This window comes from Vulpes lagopus, chromosome 17 (genome assembly GCF_018345385.1).
Source record: "Vulpes lagopus strain Blue_001 chromosome 17, ASM1834538v1, whole genome shotgun sequence".
In the NCBI taxonomy this organism is placed as follows: domain Eukaryota; kingdom Metazoa; phylum Chordata; class Mammalia; order Carnivora; family Canidae; genus Vulpes; species Vulpes lagopus.
This window is the reverse complement of record NC_054840.1, coordinates 19576209-19599650: the sequence shown is the minus strand read 5'-3', so window position 1 is coordinate 19599650 and position 23442 is coordinate 19576209. Positions and strand designations below refer to the sequence as shown.

Below are 23442 nucleotides of genomic sequence, written 5' to 3'. Positions count from 1 at the left end.
TCAAATAAAATAGGACATGAGAAGAAGTGCCACACACTTTGAAAGCATGACTTATTCTGGTTGAGAGAAGTACCTGGTATATATGGTAGGGTTTGGAAAATAGCTGTTGAATGAAGTACGGTTCTCAACGTTAACTTTCCTGGGGTTCTCCCCTCTCCACATATGGTCCTGGCTTGACTAATTACCTCTCCACTCTGTTTCCCTCCGGTTCCTGTTCACAGTTCTCTTCTGACCCAAATCATGCTTTGGGTAAACACTCCAGAGTTCAGGGTTTGGGAGTGATAGGGAGTGGCCAAAAGAATGTCTGTTATTCCTCCTACCGGTTCTTCCTTTTTTTTTTTTTTTTTTAATTAATTTTTATTGGTGTTCAATTACCAACATACAGAAAAACACCCAGTGCTCATCCCGTCAAGTGTCCACCTCAGTGCCCGTCACCCATTCCCCTCCAACACCCGCCCTCCTCCCCTTCCACCACCCCTAGTTCGTTTCCCCGAGTTAGGAGTCTTTATGTTCTGTCTCCCTTCCTGATATTTCCCACACATTTCTTTTCCCTTCCTTTATATTCCCTTTCACTATTATTCATATTCCCCAAATGAATGACAACATACATGTTTGTCCTTCTCCGATTGACTTACTTCACTCAGCATAATTCCCTCCAGTTCCATCCATGTTGAAGCAAATGGTGTGTATTGTCGTTTCTAATTGCTGAGGAATATTCCATTGTGTACATAAACCACATCTTCTTTATCCATTCATCTTTCGGTGGACACCGAGGCTCCTTCCACAGTTTGGCTATTGTGGCCATTGCAGATAGAAACATCGGGGTGCAGGTGTCCCGGCGTTTCATTGCATCTGAATCTTTGGGGTAAATCCCCAACAGTGCAATTGCTGGGTCGTAGGGCAGGTCTATTTTTAACTCTTTGAGGAACCTCCACACAGTTTTCCAGAGTGGCTGCACCAGTTCACAGTCCCACCAACAGTGTAAGAGGGTTCCCCTTTCTCCGCATCCTCTCCAACATTTGTTGTTTCCTGCCTTGTTAATTTTCCCCATTCTCACTGGTGTGAGGTGGTATCTCATTGTGGTTTTGATTTGTATTTCCCTGATGGCAAGTGATGCGGAGCATTTTCTCATGTGCTTGTTGGCCATGTCCATGTCTTCCTCTGTGAGATTTCTCTTCATGTCTTTTGCCCATTTCATGATTGGAACGGTTCTTCCTTTCTAACCTAGGTGCTTCCTCAGAGCTTCCAAGGAGTTAGGAATGGCAGTTAGAAATACAGTCATCCACTGGAACATGTACAGTTAGGAAGAAGGGGATTTCTTTTTGCCCAGCAGCAGCATGCTCAGGGCATTTCACCCTCACCAAAAAAATCATGAGCTGCAATAATGTTGAGTCAGACATCATGAATCCAAATTGAATAATATTCCGGGGCTAGTTTCCTATGTGGACTCTTGGGCAGGAGCTCCGTGGGGTCTCACTTGGTCAGTGGCATCATACACAGGATAAATGCAAATATCCGTAGCATAAGGCATAACCACACTGGTAGAGCAGATGACAGTCCCAAGGCATTCCTGTAAATTGTCTGACAGATTTTAGTGAGAAAACACCTCCCTACAGACGATCTGGAGAAAAAAATGAGTGTTAAGAGACCAGACGTGTGGAAAACAAATGACAGAGTTATAGTATTTTTCGAGACTGAGAAACAGCCTGTAGAATTACTGTATTCAGGAGACCACAGTCCTTCAGTCCCAAGAGCACTTTCTTGTGCAAGGCTTCACGCTACCCCCTGTTAGAGAAACATTCATCAGAGGTAGACCCTCTTCTCAAGGATCTCAGGAGGCAAAACACATACACTTAATAGTCGTACAGAGTAGAGAATTACATTACTGGGACCATAAGGCAAAGTTGTAGGGAGAAGGGATAAATTGTATCAGGCTAAGACAGGCAGGGACATTTCATGCAGGAAATGCTTTTGCAAATAGGTCGTGAAGGGTAGGCAGGTTTGTGCATGTGAAGAGGGGAATGCAGGTCATTCCAAACAGGAGGAATGACTAAAAGGGAAGGAAGGCAAGGTGATTTATAGCACCATCTGTATGAGCCTGTGGCCGGAGTCTGGGTTTTGTGAGGAGGGTTTTGAAGAGGGTCGGGTGAGAAGTTGTGGCACCAGATTCTAGAGGATCCAGAATGTCCTACGGAGGGACATCAGGGAAATAGAATTTAGTTGTGCTGTGTGGGAAAATTGATTTGGTCCTTGTCATCAGTCATCCATTAGAGATATCCTCATGGCACTCAAAACTGACCTAAGGCTTCTACCACCTTCTTGTCTGTGACGTGGTAAGCATTGCTTCTTTTGGCTTTGGAGAACAAGACTTTCATCTGTTTTTCAAGCATGGTGGATGGAAAGAAGTATTTACACGAAAAAACAAACAAACCAACAAACCTGGTTTTTAGGTCAATCTAATGAATATATGCATTTTTCTCTTTCTCTTTTTCAGAGAAAGGCAGACCAATTAAAAATAATCACACTTTAAATTTTTCTAACATATATGCAGGTCACAGAGGTGAAAGGGTTACTTGCCTGGTCTCTTTATGTGTTGTCTCCTTTTCTAATTGGAGAAATAAGAGCTCCCTTCTGTTTTCTGACTCTTTATCCATGGTGTCTTATGTTCTGATTTGACGATGGTCTTTAAGCATCCAAAATGCTAGAAGTGAAATCATAATCAACTCCAATTAGCTATACTGGTTGAGCATAGCATTGCTGTTCTTTCATTCACTAGCATGCCTTATGTCTCATTTTAGCTAGTCATTATGCTATTGCTTCTCCATCAAATTGCCATGGGGATAGCTTAGTAAATTAGAAAATTGATTTGAATTTCCCACTTTTTTCCCCAATTAAGAATTCATGACCCATACCTCACTAGGAGTTTTTAATAATATGCCCTATGAGAGAATTTATAGCAATTTCTCAAAGCTTGGTCTATTGCCGGGTGCCTTATACAGATGAACACCCTTTTCTTTGGAAAGAACTTCAGTCTGCATTTCCAAATTGTGCCAAGAATCCTATCCTAAGACTTGCAGGTATTTTAAACAAAAATATTAAAGTCAATTAAACTTGAGGATCATGGTAAATGATTCCTAAGTAATTTAGCTCAGCATGCTTTATTAGCATTCTAAAGGCTCTGAGAAGTCCTGTCTAAAAAAAAAAAGGATAACTTTGTAACCTAATTTTCCATTTAATATCAATCACCTAATGTTTCTCTAAAATGGGGACATAATATCAAAATGTGATTTCTTAAAATTATTCTCTAGATGCCTTAGCTGGACAATATGGATCAATATATGGCCTTTGGAGATCTAGGTGAATCCTAGAATAAAATAAAAATATCAAGAGCCTTGAATTTAATAGGTGTATTATGACTATATATTGAATTCAATCTCTGTCTACCTACTAGGATTTATGTGAGGATTTTTTGGTCACTTGGTGATCCTTTAAAGCCTTATCTGTGTCAACAGAGCTACCACATCTGATATTATTTTCCTGAATCTGAAGAAACACCGAAGGGGACTGAAATAATAGGACATTAATTTCTGCTGCAGAATGCCAATCTTGCTGACCCCGCGGGGTTATTGCAGAGTGAGATTAATTATGCGGATGTGCCACCCTAGGCTTCGGAGTTGAAGTACCCTGTTGTAATTCACTGCAGGATCATTCACGTAGCTGGCATATTGATATGATTATTATTCCACCAAGGTTTTATCCGCCTCTAGACAATTACAGAACCATTTACCAGCATCTCTCATTGACTTCTTATTTAAAATTCCCAGGGCCACAGCAGGCATTCAGGTCCTTTTGTTGGAGACAGCTACAGATCAATGGCATGAAGCAACATGGGATTTCCTTTAGGACATGACAAATGCTGAGATTATTTGCTAAGCAGGAGATAGACATTCAGACCCCAGTAGAAAATAGTATTTCTGGTCGCATGTCTCTGACACAAACATTTAAAATAGTAAAAGCAAGAGAGGAAACATATAATAGAAAGATCATAAGATTTGGGGTCAAGGTATCTGAGTTTGAACACTGGTGTCACCATGTATTATCTTGGACCTTTGGGGAAATCATTACTTTTTCTGTAAAATGGGACTGATATTAAATATCAAACTCCTGGCAGTCCTCACAGGTTTAAGTGAATATATATATATATATATATATATATATATATATATATATATATGACTTCTCAGAGCCTTTAGAATGCTAATATATATATATTCACTTAAATAATACATATATATACACACACATGTGTATATATTTATATTTACATCAAAGGGGTTTCATCTGTACATACACAGTACTATATATATGAATACATAAGCTTTGTGAATGGCAAAGTGTTTTAAAAATATTTGTGTGTGTGTACTAATGAGAACACCTTCCATTCTTCAACTGGCAGTGTTGGCATAATCGAACACGCATTTATGGCTCCATTGCTTGGGTAATGTCCTATTAACTCCTCTAATCACCAGTACTGCTACCTAGGGTAGAATGCAGTAACCATGCATTGATACGATTAGTAGTTCCAAGGAGTGTATGCCCTTGAAATGATGTGCAGAATCAAGTTTCTATTTCTAATAGTTGTTCTTAGTCTGTGGGACTTAGTCTAAGGGACTTCATAACTGCAAAATAATATTCATCTAATTAGAATTTTTCAGCAAGTTTTCCTTCCTGTTCTCTGCTCAGCGGTAAAAAGTAAGACTTGTTTTGCTTTAATTTTGCCCCGATGCCTTTCTTCCTATGCATGGCTGCATTTCAGAGTGTTACCTGTCTCCAGAGTCCGGCTGTAATGCCATCTCATTCAAGGAGTCTCTTACCCCACCCAATCCCTCTTGCCTCCTTCTCGTTAAAATTCAAGTAATTTTTTTCTTCAGAGCATGTTGCTTGGACTTATTTGTATACTTTAGAGTATGAGCAAACACAGCTAAATTGCTTTGAACAGCTAAGGAAATAATAATAGCAAATATTCTTTCAGGAATTTTGTATGTGTTAACTCATATAATTCTGTCATAAAACAGGTGAAGGACGTACTGGTAGTCTCCCCCAGTTTACAGTGGAGGAAACTAAGGCACAGACAGATAAAGTGACCTGTACCAATATTCTACAGGTACTAAGAGGCAGAACCAGGGATTGGAACATTTAACTAAAACAACAGACTGAAGTTACAGGGTTGTGATTAGCACCATGCAAGTTAGCGATCCCTATTAGCTTGTAAGTTCCTGGATGTTCAAATCTCTTTCATCCCTTAGCATTTAATCTAGCATAGTAGGTGCTCATTTATTGGCTTTGTATTGGAAAAGCTAATGGTGCAGCCACAAAGTACCTGCTTGTACATTCTCTCTGTCTCTCTGTCTCTCTGTTTCTGTCTCTCTCTGTCTCTGTATTTCTCTGTGTCTCTGTCTCTATCTCTCTGTCTCTGTCTCTCTGTCTCTCTCTGTGTCTCTCTGTCTCTATCTCTCTGTCTCCCTGTCTTTGTCTCTGTCTCTCTGTCTCTTTCTCTCTATCTCTCTGTCTCTATCTCTGTCTCAGTCTCTTTGTCTCTATATATATTAGTATATGTTCTCCCTCCTGCTCAATTTTCTTGTCAAAGCATTTTAAGACCTCATATTAAGCACTGCTTGAGCACTTCTCCGTGAGGGCACTGGTTTTTTCTAAGTAGCATACTTGTTGAAAATAGGGTCACTTGAGTTTTTAGTGGTTTATGGATCAGTAGATAATAGCACTATAAAATTCCAGCTCCTTCTCATTCTGATGAAGGGGAGATTGTACGGTCTTACTTTATTTGCAATAAAGTCACCAAATGTCAAATGCACATGGTAAGAACCGTGACCAGAGCTCTCCACCCCTTCCCTCCATCCAGAGCGATCTGGTGGACTGAGGTCATATCCCAGACTATGGAACTGGTGGGTGCACATTGCCATCTGTCAGGATGATCCTGGTGTCCAAAAATCAGTGAAAGAAGCCATAGAATTTTCTCAACGGGGACACAGACTCACACAGACTCACAGTGTTAGTTCATGAGGGGATTTTCTTTAACACTTTAGATCCAGAGAGATGATATTTTCATTAAGGCTCTCTAATTTTGGCTCATGTGGATTCCCAGAAAGACTTGGAATATTATCTCTGCATTTCAGGGACAAGACTGGGGGTAGGGATGGAGAGGATGTCTAATGGATTGTGTTCTCCAGTAGGCAGAGTGCCTGAAAGCAGAGGCTTCCTGAAGGCCCTGTGCTTCCGCACAGTTAGCAATATCAGCCTGCTACATGGTACATCTGTGAAAGTTCTAACTTAACTTGTGATTTTAACTCTTCTTCATAAAATTAATTGTGGAAACTGAGTCACCTAGGGAATAAAGTTCATGGGCAAAGTCACACAGCTCATTCATGCAAGAGTCAAGAGGAAGACCCAGGACCCATCCCTCTTGTTTCTCTGCATAATTGACAATGAGGAGCCCCTAGGGGCTACAGGGTCTGTTTGAATCACCAAAGCTCCTGAAGCTTCCAGGTCCCTGAACACGAGAGCAAGAGTGGGCAAAGCTCTGGTCTGATGGATGATAGCAAGCCAGTCATTTTTTTTTTTTTTCTGACGGAAGCAGAGACATGGGGAAGTGCTCTTGTGAAAGGACAGCTGACCGTGTTCTGAGACCAAGGGTGGCTGAGACTCATTCAAGTCCAATATCTGAAGCAGATTCACTTTTTAGGCAGTGGATCTGGAGAGTCACAGGACTCACAGTGACATTTGTTTAGAACCACTCCTGGAGGAGAGAACATCCTCTGGATGACCTTGAACCTTGCTAAGGAATCTAGTTTGCGCATGAATAAGTGTGTAAAATAAAAGCATCAATGTCTCATATTTGCATCACACATCACTGTTAGGAAGGTTTTTCATAAATAGTATCTTATTTGATTCTTACAGCAGCTTATGAAGTAAATATTTGTAATCCTATCTTATTGATAAGGATACCAGAGTCCATAGTAAATTATCCAAGGGGCACACGGTTAAAGAGTGACCAGCAGCAAACTAGAACGAGGTTGCCTGTGTCCTAAGAGGATGTTGTTTCTAGTTCCTGGCAGTTGCCCTGTGCATATATGTGTTTACTGTGTAACAGCATTGGACTGTAGACATGGGCTTGGAGCCCTGTCCAAACAAAAGGTGAAAAGAAAAAAAAACCTAAATAAAACAGATCAGATTGGAAATTTCTCAGAGCTCTATCTCGAGAGATAGATACCTGCCTAGAGTTTTTAGAAAAGGCATAATTTACTGTTAGCCATTGACAAGATAGGAAAGAACCAGGAAAGTCTGCAGAGTGAGAATAAAGCTGCGAGGAAGTTTGGACCCACTTGTTTTCCCGGGTAGCCAGTTTAGTTCCAAGCTGGGTGACATTGAGAAGCATCTGTATCTTGTTGATTGAGGATTGATCTGGGAATTAGGGCTAGGGCTCTCCCTTCCCTGATTAGATTTTTTACTATCTATAGCAGTATTTCCACTGGAACCCTAAGGTGTATAATACATAAAAAAGGGGTTCATGGTCAAATAGCTTCAGTTAATGCTGTGTTGAAACAAGTCAACCACAATACTTCCTTGGCAGATGACCAGAGCCTTTAAAATGCTAATGTGTATTATGGGTCTCCAAGAAAGAGCTTGGTGACATGTCACTTTTCAAAATCATTTGGCCACATGGTCCTTTGGCAGAAAGCTCACTATGGGATATGATAAAAGTCTGGTAGTTCCTCATGTACTGTGTTGTGATTGTATCATACACGATCATGTACTTTTTTTTTTTTGCCTCTATTTTTCTTCTTTTTATTTAGTCTTGCAAGTCTGACTTTGCTCCCAAACTGTGAGATCTGTGATTATAAGAACTGTACGTTTATTTCTCTATACCGCAGAGTTTCTATTAAAGTCTATGAAATAGGAGCTCAATAAATCTCGATTTGAACCAAATTTGATTCTGTAGAAGCAGAAGCTAGAGCTTACAGTCTTTATGGAGAAATCAATGGAAAGTTGGCCACAGTTTTGTTACCTGTGGCCTCTCTAACAGTGTGTAGATGTGTCTTTCTCTTGAGAGCCTCACAGGCAGCATCCTGTCTTCAGACCATCCCTGGGAATTACAGGTGATTAGCGGCAGTGCTCCTATATGAAATTTAGGGGAGAAAACCTCAGATGGCTAAGAAGGTGTTCTATGCTGGGAAAAGTGATGAATTCCCTAACCTGGATATTACCGGATCTGAGCCTATGAGGTGATCCGACTGTTTTGTGTCTGTGATGTTTACAATTTCACCTGAATCCCTACCAGAACTTCAGATGGCATCGTATTTCCCCAGGGAGCTGCTTGCTTCTCTCTCACGTGCTGTAAAATACCTCTGGTGCAGCACTGTTCTATAGGTTCTAGATGTTTCTATATTTCAGGATTGTTAGCTCCTAACAAGGGCAGTGGCATTTTCCTTGTCTCTTCTACCCTCAGACTGTGTCCAGAGCTTGATAAATACTTGTTGAGTGAATTAGAAGGAATCTTAGGTACATTCCTCATAAATATTCTTCCCCTTGCCCCAGCCTTTAACACTTCCTGAAATGATTCCCCGTCGTATTCTGTGTCGGATTTTAAGTTGCTTTTTTTGATTTAGAAGGTTAGAGTGTTACCCTGTACTTTTCTTTAACTTTTCCCTGTTTTTTTTTCCAAGATTTATTTATTTGAGAGAGAAAGAGAGAGAGTGAGAGTGAGCAGGGGGAGGGGCAGGGAGAGTCTTAGGCAGACTCCTCACTGAGCGCAGAGCCCAACATGGGGCTTGATCCCAGAACCCTGAGATCATAACCCTGAGATCAGGACCTGAGATCAGGACCTGAGATCACAACCTGAGCCAAAACCAAGAGTCAGATGCTTAACTGACTGTGCCCCCCAGACACCCTTCTCTTCCTGTTGTTGGAGCCACCATTTAACTTCAATCAAGCAAAAGACATGACATATTAACACATAATTCTTTTTGATTTTATGTTCCCCACTGCTTTAGATTCTTTCAAATTTAAACAAGCAGAACGAAAACTTTGGCCTTTGTTGTTAACAAAACCCCAAATTGTAACACGTTATATTAGCTTAGCCCTGTATAATTACAAATCCTGTCTATGTGTCACATCATCTGGTCCTCTGGAACCACCTCGTGAGATAGTCGTGGCAGAGGTGTTTACATCCATTAAAAAAAATGAGGTATTAGAAGACTAGAGAAGGAGAACCTCCTGGGCCATAATTTCTCCAAGTTCAAGTTTAATTGTAGAGTGCATCATGACAATCTTGGCTTTTCCTTAAGTTACAGAGGCTGGATTTACAACCACTGCCAATCAGAAGATTCTCTTTCCCAAAATATTTAGGGAAAAAAGCATTAAACTTGGACCTGGTACAAGAAAGAGTTTTGCCCGAGAATCACAGTGGTCTATTGCTCCACAGTTTCTCAAGTTTTTCACATTTATTATCTGATTTAATAAGAGTTAATGATAGTTAGCATTTGCTGAGAGCTTTTTATGTGCCTATCCAGTGCTAATTACCGAGTGTGCTTCTCCCAACAAACCGGGGAGGTGGGTGTTAGTTGCTATCACCCCCATCATGCAAAACTCCTACCTCAGTCCAAGTACAGAATACTTAACTGTCAAATTTTCCACCTGCTAGGAAAAAGATACGATCGAACAGTCTTCTTATCCCTGTTAAGAAGTGTCCATGAACACCTAGCATGTCAGTCTTGAATTATTCATCAAGACTGTGACCAGCTTATCACTTGTAAGTGGTTGTTCTGAATCTTTCTCTCCTCCTCTCTCAGGCTGTCCAGGATCAGACTTGAACTCCAAGTGGATTGCTCTTCTTAAGGTTTCTTTCACCTTCATCTCACTGAAAACCTAGTTCTAGTTCTCTCTTGTGAGGGATGAGACTTGAACATATTTCTTCTCTCACCCCACAGAGCACGTTGCTATTCAAGATATTAAAGAACAAAAGGAAATCAATCTTCTCACATTCTATTCCAAGCTTCTAAAGATGGCAGGTGGCATATTATATATGTCCTCTCGGAGTTCCAAACATTTTGAAGCTATTTAGTAACAAAGGGAAAGGCAATATCTAAGAGGAGTGCACCAATGTTTTCTGGAGCGTGAACTTTGACTTTGCTCTTGTATCAAGGTTAGCAACACTGGCTTCATATGCTGAAAGTTGGGACATTTCATTGATCTTCCTGTGTGCCTCTACTGCTGGACTTTTCTGGAACATTCAGTACTTAACAACAGGACATTGTTATTTTCAAAGTAAGTGTTGAAAATAGAAACTCTATTTAGGTTAAAACAGCTTTCATTTATTTTAACTGTCTAAAAGGGTTCACAAATCATTTGTGGAGCTTTTAAAAAGGAAGACTCATGCCACTTAAAAAAATAAATTTTTAATTAACATACAATAAAATTGACTTTAAAAAATACAACTATGAATAATCACTCATGTATAGACTCATTTAATCCCTGACCCAGTCAGGATACAGAAGTCTTCAATCCCCTGAACGATACCTTTGTGCTATGCCTTTGGAGTTAACACCTGCCCGCTATCTTCTAACCCCTGATCTAACCTCTGTCACTCTAGTTATGTCTTTTGGGGAATGTCATTTAAATGGAATTGGACAGTTGGTGACCCATTGAGACTGGCTTTTTCCCCTTAACACAATGCCTTTGAGATTCATCCAAGTTGTTGTTAAGGATAGCTCGTCGCTTTGTGTGGCTGAAAAGTAGTCCGTTTTGCAGATGTACCAGAATTTGTTGATCCATTTGCCTGTTGAAGGACATTTGAGTTGTTTCTAGTTTTTAACAATTAATAACAGAGCTGCTGTAAACATTCATGTACAGGTTTTCGTGTGAATGTGCGTTTCCAGTTCTCTTGGGTAAATAACCAGGAGTGAGGATGCTAGATCCTATGGCAAGTGTATGTTTAACTTTTAAGAAGCTGCCAGGTTGTTTGTCGGGAAGGCTGTGCTGTTCTGCAGTCCTAGCAGTAGGACAGCTTTAGGTGCTCTGTATTCTCTTCAGCACTCAGCATTGCCAGTATTTCTTACTTTAGTGATTCTGAAAGGTGTGTAGTGGTATCTAATTTTGTTCTTTTAAATTTTCATTTCCCTTATGGCTGATGATGTTGAACATTCTTTCCTGTGTTAATTTACCTTCTGAATATCCTTTTCAGTAAAATGACTTTTGATATTTTAAAATTGGGTTGGTAAGATGGATAAAGAAGATGTGGAGTCTGCACACACCCTCATACATAGACTGAAATTTTACCATTCAAGACAACATCGATGACTTAGAGGGTGTTATGCTAAGTGATATAAATCAGACAGAAAAAGGGCAGATACCATATGATGTCGCTTATATTTGGAATCTGAAAAAACAAAAAACAGAAATAGACATAAATACAGAGAACAAACTGGTGATTAATAGGGGAGAGAAGGGAGTGGATGAAATAGGTGAAGGTGATTAAGAGGGACAAACTTCTAGTTATAAAATAAGTCATGGGAATGAAAAGTGCAGTATAAGGAAAATAGTCAATATAGTAATAACTTTGTGTGGTGACAGATGTAACTACACTTAGCATGGCAAACATTTGGTCATGTATATAATTGTCAAATCACCATGTTGCACACCTGAAACGAATATAATATTCTGACAACTATACTTCAATCAAAAAAAAAAAAAAAGTCGGGTTGTTTGTAGTGTGATTCTTATAGCTTTATTCTTCTTTTTCAATATTGGAGGCATTTCTCTTTCCATATAAGCTTTAAAATCAGCTTGTCTATATCTATAAACAAATCTTGCTAAGAATTTTTTAATTGGAATTTCATTAAGTCTGTCAATTAATTTGGGGGGAGAATTGAGAATTCTATGTGGAGTCTTTCAAACTATGACTATGGTATGTCTCTTGCATTATTTTCTATTACCACTGTAATAAATTACCAGAAACTTAGATGCTTAAAACTACATCTATGTGTTATATCACAGTTTCTGTGAGCCAGAAGTTCAAGTACAATGTTCTCTACCTAGGGTCTTACAGGGTTAAAATTAAAGTGTCAGCCAGGCTGTGTTCCTTGTTGGAAGCTCGGGGGAAGAATACACTTCTAAAGCTGGGCAGAATTTTTTTGAGGTTTTTGTTTAAATTCAGTTAGTTAACATATGTGTAATATTAGTTTCAGGTATATAATATAGTAATTCAACAATTTCCTACAACCCCCCAGTGCTCATCACAGCAGGTGCACTCCTTAATCCCCATCACCTACTTAACCCATCTCCCCACCCACCTCCCTTCTGGCAACCATCAGTTTGTTCTCTATAGTCAAGAGTCTGTTTCCTGATTTACTTCTCTTTCTCTTTTTTCCCCTTTTCTCATTTGTTTTATTTCTTAAACTCTACATATGAGTGGAATCATATGGTATTTACCTCTGAATGAGTTATTTCACTTAGCATAATACTCTCTAGCTCCATCCATGTTGTTGTAAATGACAACATTCCATGCTTTTTTATGGCTGAGTAATATTCCATTATATATTAGTATATTCAATATATAATATAGTATATATTCCATTATATGTATTATAATAATATTTATTTATAAATATATCCCCTACATCTTTTTCATCTCTTTATCTGAAAAATATTTCATTCTTCTTTGTGACTGAATAATATTCAATTATATATTATGATATATTCCATTTATAATATATTAGATATTCCATCATGTACTATTATAATATATATAATATACATATATATCCCCCACATCTTCTTTATCCATTCATCACATTCATCAGTTGATGGACACTTGGGTCATTTCCATAATTTGGCTATTATAAATAATGCTGCTGTAAACATTGGGGTGCATGTATTTTTTGCATTAGTATTTTTGTTTTCTTTGAAATTCTTTGTGGGATTGTAGGATAGTTCTATTTTTAGCTTTTCGAGGAACCTCCAAGGTATTTTCCAGAGTGGCTGCACCAGTTTACATTCCCACTGACAGTGTAAGAGGATTCCTCTTTCAGCACATCCTCAAGTTGTCGGCAGCATTTTATTTCCTATGTTGTAGGCCCTAGGTTCCTATTCTCCTCCTGGCTATCAGGCTGTCAGCTGATGGTCTCTCTCAACTCCTGAAGATCACCTGCATTCCTTGACAGGTTGCTATGTTTAGCTTTAACAACAAAGGCCTATCAAGTTCTTTTCTTGCTTCACACTTCCTTGAGTTAGCTATCTCTTGCATCTTTTTCACTTTAATCAGAATAACTTCTTTGCTTTTAAGGGTTGATGTGATTATATTGAGCCCATGTGGATAATCTAATATAATCTTGATGTTTTGAGGTCCACAACCTTGATTATATTTGCACAGTTTCTTTGGGTTAGTGGGGTAACAAAACAAGTCCCAGGGATTTAGGTCATAGGGCCATTTTGCTAACCACATATTTCTATTTATTTAGGTTATCTTTGATTTCTCTTATCAAAGTTTTATATATTTCAGCATACAGGTATTTTACATGTTGGTTAGTTTTTTAGCTCAGCATTGTTTTGTTATTGTAATAAGTCTTTTTAAAAAGTTTTATTTGCCCTTATTATTGCTAACATATAGTAATATATTTAATTTTTATGTGTAGACTATGTAGACTTTACTTACTTAGTTCTTTATCTGTAATAGATTCTTTAGGATTTTCTATGTCGGAAATTGCATCATCTGTGAATAGCCTTAATGTCCTAGTTAAGGCTTTTAGTATGATGTTGGATAGTTCATTCCTAGTACTATCAGAGCCTTGCTCTGATCTGAGTAGAAATATATTCAGTTTTCAATATTAGATGTGATGTTAACTGTAGTTTTTTTTGTAGATGCTCTTTATTGGTTCCCTTCTATTCTTAGTTTGCTAAAGCTTTTATCATGAAGATACTGAATTTTGTTAAATCTTCTTGCATCCATCGATATAATCATGTGGTTTTGCTTCTTTAGCCCTTTCAAATACTGAATCCAGCCTTGCACCCCTGGGATAGACTCTGATTGGCTGTGGGATATCTACACATTTGTTTTCTTGTGCTATCATTGGCAGAGTTTGGGATCAGAGTAATGTGTCACAAAAAGAATTGGTAACTATTTGGTCTTTTATTTTCCAAAAGATTTTATGTAGAATTGATGTTATTTATTCTTTAAATGTTTGCTAGAATTCACCAGTGAGGCAATGAGGTCATATGACTGGAGCTTGGGAATCTCTTTTTTTGTAAGTTTTCTAATTGCAAATTTAATTTTTATAAATAATTAAAAGACCAATGAGACTGTCCATTTCATTTTAGATGAGCTTTGGTAGTTTTGTGGGTTTTGAGATATTGGTGCATTTCATTTAAATTGTGTAGTTTATGTGCATAGAGTATTTAGTATTCCTTTATCACCATTTTAATGCCCATGCAATCAGTAGGGATGTACCCTCTTTCATTTCTGATATTAGTGATATATGTGTCTTTTATTTCCCTTCTTGGTTCACCTGGCTAGAAGTTTAGCAATTTTGTTGTTGTTTTTCATGTTGTTGTTATTGTTGTTCTTTTCTAAGAAGTAACTTTTGGCTTCATTTTTTCCTCTTTTAACATTTTTGATCTCTACTCTTCAGTATTTCCTTCATTTTGCTTCCTTTTTAAAATTTTCTCTTCTTATTCTAGGTTCTTAAGGTAGAAGATTAGATTATGGACTTGAAATTTTTCTTCTTTTCTAATATAAACCTTGTAATCCTACAAATTATCCTTAAGCATTACTTTAACTGCATCCCACACATTTTGGTATGTTGTATTTTTATTTTTGTTCAGTTTAAAATATTTTCTAATAGTCATCTCTTTTGACCCATGAATTATTTAGACACACAATTGACCCTTGAACAGCATGGGTTTGAATTGTGTAGATCTACATAAGAGGATGTAGGCCTACATAAGGTCTAGATTATTTTCAATAAATGCAGTATAGTACTTTAAATGTTTTCCTTATGACTTTCTTAATAACATTTTCTTTTATCTAGCTTACTTTATTGTAAGAATATAGTATATAATACATATAACATACAAAATATGTGTTAATTCACTGTTGATATTATTGCTAAGGCTTCCAGTCAATAGCAAACTATTAGTAGTCAAGTTTTTGGGAAGCCAAAGTTATGCATGGATTTTGAACCGTGTGGATGGTTGGCATGCCTAATCCTACATTGTTCAAGGGTCAGCTGTATATTCCTTAAATTCTATGTGTTTGAATATTATCCTGTTATTTTTCTTTTGTTGGTTTCTAGTTTAATTCTATGGTTAGGGAATATATGTTCATTTCTTTTAAATTCATTAAGGTTTGATTTATGGTACATGATATAGCTGATCTTGGTTAATGTCCTATATGTACTTGAAAGGAATATGCTATTATTTACTTTTGGAGTCCTCCTATAATTCTTTTTTGCATTCTGCCCAGGTTTATAGCTGCATTCATTTAGAGAAACAGAGTGGATTATGCTTACTTTATTTCACTCAGAATTAGAGTTTTCCATTCACTTTGCCGACACTTTTGATTACTGACAAATATACTTTTCTAAAGGGTTCTTTACGAGGGTCTATTTATGGTTAAACAACTATAAGCTATATAAAAGATTGTTGATGAAAATAACTTTGATTTCTTAATAAATGCCATCTCTCCCTTTCTGTAAAATGAGATAATTCATAATTTGTCCTATGTCCTTTAAAGGCTTGTTTGTCATATTTTAGGTGAGCATACATGCACGATCAGCTCAAACTTTATTAGTAAGTTAGAGAAGTAAGTCAGATACAGTTACTCACTTTATCATAAGTTAGGGTCTAGATGGATCAAGGCTCAAGGAGGTGAATGGCTGTACGGCTGACCTGGCATGGAGGTGACCATTTAGGGGTTGTGGCTTTCTTTGTGTTGAAGGCCATGTTTTCAGAGCCTGGGTCATAGCAAAGGAAATTTGTCAACCAGGAATGGAGCAGGTAGGAACAGCTTTGTGGTTATAGGAAGATTATCCAGCTTGGAGCAAGACCTTACAAAATTCAGGGGACAAAATTCAGGCTTCTGGAAAAGGAGTGCTGAAAAGCACTAGCTTCAAGGTTGAAGCCCCAACAAGATTGGTGGGCATCAGAAAGTACCTGGGATGTGGGTATGGACTATATGAGGAATCAGGAAACTGAGGGAGAAATCCAGCCCCGTGGCCTGCTGAAATGCCACTGTGCAGAAGGAAGGCAGATGTGACTCACAGATAATACCAGCTTTGGGGCAGCAGACCTAGTTTCAGCCTGTCACCTGCTGGACCGGTGCGAGAATCATTGGTCAGAGCTGACTCATAGGGAAGGAGATCCTGAAGCTTATTAAACCTGGAGAGTGCAGACAACAGAATGATTCATATGCAGGGGTCGATGTTAAAGTGGTGACCACACATTAGCACCATCATTAATATTGTTATGGATTACATAGAAATGAGTGTATGTTTAACTCTTCCAGGTAGAGTAGACATCTGTGTTGACATGCCAGGAAACAATGGAATTAAATATGAGAGAAATACTAATACCTAAGAGGAAGTGTATGAAAATGATTATACAGTAGGTAAAATGGGTTGTGCAGAAAAGGCTGACTGGCAATTTATTTTTGTAAGTTGGGATCATCTGAAGCAAGGACAGAGTCTGTTAAACACCATGGCAATATTCTAAAGCTGGGTTGTAATTCAGACCATGAGAAACCATGTGTTATTAGGCAGGTATTCCTTTGCTTTCTGACAGGTTGTCTATCTCTGAAAGTATCCAGCACCCTCTCTCCTCAAGAAGAAAGAACCAAAAATGTGTTACTAGTCACCATAATAAAATTCCGAGGGAGAATGCAAGATGATGTTAAATGAACCGGCCAACCTCTTCCCACTAACCTTGGAACCTTTAGTCTGTCAAAACCAGCCTGCACAATCACATTTCCTTTTCAGTCTCCTTTATTCTAATTCATCACAGGACAAGACTGACCCTGGATATGTGTTTGCACACAGGTTATCTTTAGATTGGCTTTACCTTGATGACCTGACTCCGTGCTGCCTGTGGCATAATCCAGTTACTCAGGGGAATATCAATTAAGGCTCTCGATCACACTAATTAGAATGTCTTCTAAGTGTTGTCCTAGGAATTCAACAGCTTATAAACAGGCAAATTGGGAAAATCTAGAGGTGTGAGTTTTGCTTTTTTTTTTTTAATAGCCGAAAGCAATTTGGAAGGTAGAGTGCTTTAGCATAGCTGAGTATTGGGGCTGAAGTTCTTGTGCCCTGAATCTGCAATGAAATGTCTAGTTGTTCTCCACTGACAATGATTAATGCAGAATTATTAATTACTTTTATTAATGACTTGGATGAGGACATGGGTGGCATGCTGATCTAGTTTATAGATGACACAAAGCTAGGAGTTAAACAAGTATTGTGATGACAAGCTCAGGAGACAAAATGATTTCAAGACAGAATTATAGTGGCAATCCATCCGATACATGCCAGGAGAATGATCTCCAGAAGGCACAATTTGATGATCACATCAGTCTTCTAATCAGAAACCGTCAGTGGGTCCCTATCTTCTGCTTAAATTAAATTCCAAGTCCTTTGCTATTCAAGGCCTTGTCCTATTCTGATCCTAATACTCCCTGCCTTCCAACAAAGTCTCCTATAGTTCTTTTACTAATACCTTGTGCTTGAGCCAAACTGAATTATTTACAGACTATTTCCTTTTTATGTTCCATGCTTTGCCTATCTTTGAACATTATTCCCCCATTGAGTTTCTTTTCCCCACTTTCCTTCTGCTTCAATTCAGTTCTTGCTCACTCAAAAGCTACCTCTTGTACTTAGTCTTCTTTGATTGCCATGGTTGAAGCAATCTCTTTCTTTTCTAGTCTTCAGTAAACCTTATCTGTTCCGCTGTGTTTTTCAGTGTTTACTTTTTATTGTCATTATTTTGGTACCCATTTTAAGTCTCTGCTAGACCTGCTTAGTGCTATAGCTTCTGTCTGAGAAATCTTTGCATATCTTATATGCAGAGAGGCATGCATCTTGTTCATAGTTGATGATGTTGAAGTGCTTTATCTCCTCTACTGGGAGAATGGCCTTCAGAGGAGGCCCTACCTCTTGCTCACAAGAGGGCCCTGCAATTATATCAAAGAGACTTGTAAACAGAAAGTGCGCAATGCAGTGTTTTATTAAAATAAATTAATGACTGATAGAAGAGTTCCTTAAGTTAACAGTGTAAGAATTGGAAAGAGAATGGTGGTGGTAAAAAGGAAATATATGATCTCAGAGGCAAAATGGTTGTTTAGGGTATAATAAGCTCACTTGTAACTTTTGAACAGTCATGCTGAAGAAGGAAGCCCAATAAGAACTAGAGATTTGTGGCAATGTGTGTTTAAGAGAGGTGACAGGTGTCTGAAACTTGCATTGTCCTTAAAAGTGGCCCATACACCCTGAATTGCTTAGGCAGTACCAGTTTATACCTTTTGTCTCAGTGCCATCGCGTTTATAGGCATCTCATTTTAAATGCTGTTATATGGCCACCCTATTTATGAAATACCTCTTTGACCTTTTTAGACTGGTAGGTCCCTGTGGTTGTGAAACTGGTGCCATAGGCTAATGTTGGCCAGATGTGCGCATAAATTCCATCTCTGTCACTTATTAGAAACATGATACGGACAAGTACCAAGGCCTCCGTAAGCACCCTTATGTGGCTGCTGTGTTCAAAATAGTGACAGTCTTGAATATGGAATTTTTCAGTAATATCCAGGTTTCAGTATTTATAATCCTATCAAGATTTTATCAGGGGGAAGATATGTCTAGGGTAGTAGGGAAATAAATATTTCGTGGAGTCGTTAAATTTCTAGGCCTTCTGTGTTAGAGATCATAGAACCAAATGTAAGGGTACAGTTCGTCCTAGTTGGCTGTTTCAACTGGTTACCGATAGAAAGGCTAAAGGTCACAGAAATTGGACTCCAGCCCCATCATTTGTCTCTTTCAAGGAGAAGCAGAGAGCAGGCACAGCAGAGAATGGGGTTTAGATATTTCCTTTTACTATAAATTCAGAGTGTGGTGGACTACAGACCAAGTCTGTATCCAGGAATTTAAACTTTCTATTCATCACTAAAAAGGAGAAGTGTCTGGATCATAAAATATTTCCAATTGGGAATAGACCACAAGAATGCTAAGGAGAGGAAGAAAATCAGATTTATCTGCCAAAAATGTGACTCCTGGTGAAAAAAATCAAGAGGAGTTTGTAGTTGAGTGATTAAGAGATAGTTCTAGAGCCAGACTGCTGGAGCTGGATCATTAATCTACCACTTTGTAGGCAAAGGATATTGGTTATATTATTTAAACTTGTCTCAGTTTCCTTATCTGTAATATGCTTTTTAAGAAAAACGATCTTATTATTTGGGTCCCGCAATTAAATTTGTTAATATTATAAACATGTCAGAACAGTTCCTTGTCTATAGTCATCTTGCATATGCAGTAATTATTACTTAAACTCTTGAGAGTGATAAGTACTCTCCCTTAACTTTGTATTTATGTTGACAGGATGGGACTTCTGTGGTGTGTGATGAGTCTCTACTTCTATGGGATCCTGCAGAGTGATGCCTCAGGTAAGTGAATAGCTTTTGACAACCTGTTAAAATACAAACTATCTATAGGGTAATGTGCCAACTCTTTCTGAAAAAAATGAGTTAAGACTACACAATATTTATATCCATCATCTTCTGTGATATCACAGAATCATCGATGTGATGGAATCATAGAATTTTGATGATGATACCTCTAGTCTTCAGGGACACAATGTACTTGGGGCAGTGGTCGTCATTTATAAATACAGGGATTTTCCATCACCCTCACATCTAAGCCAACTAGAATACTGCTTCTCTCCCTTTGCCTTAGGTCTTATAAGAAAAGAAATGACAGCGATGGTAGCATGACTTTGTTTTCCAAACTTCAGCCAGTGGTGAAGGAGGCAATGAGGTGAACAGTCCATTAACATCTTTTAAGAACAAATGAGAAATGATGTTTCTATCATACTGCTTCTCTCTAGGGAAAAAAGGACCTATCATTAGGCTCATTTTTTCCCCCTTTGGATATTGCTTCTTAAGAGAATCTAGCCAAAGCTTGTTTGAGTTTGAGTAACCGAACTTGGTTGTCATGGATCTGGATCCTATGAAATCAAAGTCAAAAGGGATTTGAAAGGTCATCTTTTCAGGGCTCCTCTCATCTAGAATTACTGCTCAGAACCAGAGTGGGTAACTCAAACTAGTGATCATCTCATTAATAGTCCACATGTGTTTGGCCTGACCAAGTTCTAAGAAAGTTTTTAGTATATATAATTGAAATGTATTTCAGTCATTTCTACATTTCTGTGGTTCAGCTGCTTGATTTAACTAGAATGTGCTCAATCCAGTGGTTCTCTAATTTTAATTCAGGGAACCTAGATATCTTCATTCAAAAAAGCTTCATGTATAATTCCCCTGAAGACCATGGTTAATAGTTTGAATATCATTACTTTAATTCCTCTTCTGTGTGGGAGGTCTTTGGAGATGTTAAAATAGCGATCATAGAACCATGACAGTGTTTCCCAGTGTCTGCCTTCGATTGTTCTTCGCGTGGCATGGATTTGAGCCTTTCTCATCCCGATGATCTTTTCTGGGGTATGTTTTCTATACCACTTGAAGCATTTTATTGGAAACTGAAAATAGCACTAAAGGAAGGGTATAACTAGGACAGAGTAGTACAGCTCAAAGCTATGAGAAGTAGAGATAACTTCCAACCTTGTTGGCCCTTTTCACAAGGAAAGCATCTCATAATCTGGGCTGGTTTTCAGATGCACTAATGCACAGATCTACCGGCTATTTGGACCAGCATCTGTCCTGCCTGATTGAGTGTCCCATTTGAGGCTGTGATGTCCTGATTTTTAAATATGTTAAATATAACCCCTGATTATTATCAGTTCTTATTTGATTCAGTTCTGTGCTTGAATGTTATCTGCTTACAGAGTCCTTACTTCACCACCTTAATTTAAAAAGCCCTCGCAATCATATGTCTCTGTATCCACCTGTAGTTTCCTTCATGACATTCATCATTTCTTGACCTTATATTAGCTTTTTCTTATCTCCTCCCTTTCTCCGTCTTTCTCCTCTTATACCTCCCTGTCCTCCTTTCCCTTCTTTCTTTTTCTTTCTCTTTTCCTCCTTCCCTTTCTCCTTCCCTATTTCTCTGCTTGTAAACTATCCAAGGACATGGACCTGTCCTCTTTGTTACCCAAATACTTGGAATAATGATTGGCACATAGACACACAGTAGGATAGTAGGTACGCACACGTGCTCTCTCTCTCTCTCTCTCTCTCTCTCTCTCTCTCACTCTCTCTCTCTATGTATGTATCTATGTATGTATGTATCTATATACATATATATATACACATATGTCTATATATATATATATGTGTTAATATGGATAGGAAAAAGTCCCTTCACTTCCCTTTTTGCCAAAATCGGCCAATTTTATAATGGCACTTGTTTGGATTCATACCAGTAATTCATCAGTGTAGTTTTATGTCCTGCCTTCCCTTGAAGGAAAAGGAAGAGGTGACCATGTTACTCTTGTTGAGAGATCAGGGCAATCCCAGAAGTTTGTGGGTGCTGGTGTCTCCCCAGCACTCCTGGAAGTGTTCTTTTCTGAATGACCTTTACTGTAATCTGCCCAAGGAGGACCCCTACCCCCACCCCAAATGCTATTGGAAAGTGAGATTTCTACCCAGGAACTGTGACTCATAATTCTGCCAGGGAGGCTGACTTCTTGAATAAGATAAGTTCTCATACCAGCCCCATTGAGTCACCATGGGAGCAGGAAACATGTTGTAATCCCCTCAGCCCATCTGGCACATACTCATTTGCCTTCCTTATGAAAAGGTATATTGTGTCTGTGTCAGTGATGCACTTCCTAGTTGGAGGAAGAGGAACAAAAAGGAAGTGTTGTTGACAAAAATAAAAGGGACGGCTAATCTGGGCTACTAGGGGACAAAAGGGACCATTGCACATTTTGAGGGAATCAGTGAACCTCTCGAGCATCAAGGTATCACTTCTTAGAAAAATGTAAATGCTGGCAGATGTTGGCCTTTCATGAGATTCTGTGTTCCAGGTACCCATTTAATGGAATCACAGATCAATGTGACAAACAAGGGAGAAATAGGCAGAAAACCCTAAAGCAATATACATGCATATGATATTAATAGGAGTTTTGTCTGGTTGTTCTGGGCCTTTCTACATGTACCCTTCTCTTAAGGGAAGTCCCACATTTAAAAAAGAAGCCATATAAATATAAGAGCTTTAGTTCTATGAAGTTTTTTTTTTTTAATTTTAATTTTATTTTGAGAGAGAAAGAACTGTGCATGAGTGGGGGAGTGAGCTGGAGGGAAGGGATAGAGGGAGAGGGAGAGAATCTCAAGCAGACTCCCCACTGAGTGCAGAGCCCAATGCAAAGCCCAGTCTCATGACCCTGAGATCATGACCTGAGACAAAATCAAGAGTCAGACACTCAACCAACTAAGCCACCCAGGCACCCCCCCCAACCCCCGCCATGCAGTATGTTTTAAGTGGAGTGCACTGGACCTCAAGGCACAGAATTCTGACTCCAGAACATAGTCTTTCTTGTAGCACTACTGTGGTTTCCTTATTTGTTCAAGAAAGTGGGAGCAACACTTTCATTTCAGATGGCCATAAAAGCAGATACTTAAATACAAGCATTTACTTTTCAGGAATTAAACTAGTAGTTATAATGGTAATAATAAAGCTTCCTTCCCTGAGAAAGCACTTTGCATTTTACATTTTCCATGTCATTTGACTCTCACACCCAAACTATGGAGTGGCCAGGCCCTTGTAATCTCATTTTTGGAAAAAGAAAATTAAGATCAAGTGTTTAAGTGAATTACCGAGTCACACAGCTAATACGTAACATAGCTGTGACTTCAGCTAGTTCTTCCATTCTCAAGATTCATGCTATTTTAACAAAATATACTCTCCTGGGACTCCAGTAAGACAGATACAATTAAAAAAAAAAAAAAAAAAAAAGGTCCAAGGGGTCACGGGTTTTGCTAACTGCTAAAGAAAGATTTAGTAATAGATTTCTGGGTTTTTTTTGTTTTTGGTTTTTTTTTTAGATAAGAGATATCTTTCCTCCTGACATCCCCTGCCCCATTAGGTGTTTTTTTCAGGAGGAAAATCAATGTAATATAAACTCAAAATTCAATATTCTCATTTTTGCATGTTATGGTATTGAACATTTCCAATATTAAACTCAAAGAAATTCTGCTTTGCAAGATTCTGAAAGCAAACT

At 38.4% G+C, this 23442-nt stretch overlaps 1 protein-coding gene across 3 annotated transcripts in view; it reads left to right on the top strand.

The window, feature by feature from the left end:
- The window catches only part of LOC121477359 (interleukin 1 receptor accessory protein), a 118814-nt gene that overhangs the window by 27719 nt on the left and 67653 nt on the right, over positions 1–23442 (top strand). For all 3 annotated transcript variants that reach the window (XM_041731606.1, XM_041731604.1, XM_041731607.1), the window contains exon 2: positions 19647–19711. In XM_041731606.1, coding sequence (XP_041587540.1) covers positions 19648–19711 — 64 coding nt within the window. In that variant the 5' untranslated portion in view covers position 19647. The remainder of the gene's footprint in view (positions 1–19646; positions 19712–23442) is intronic.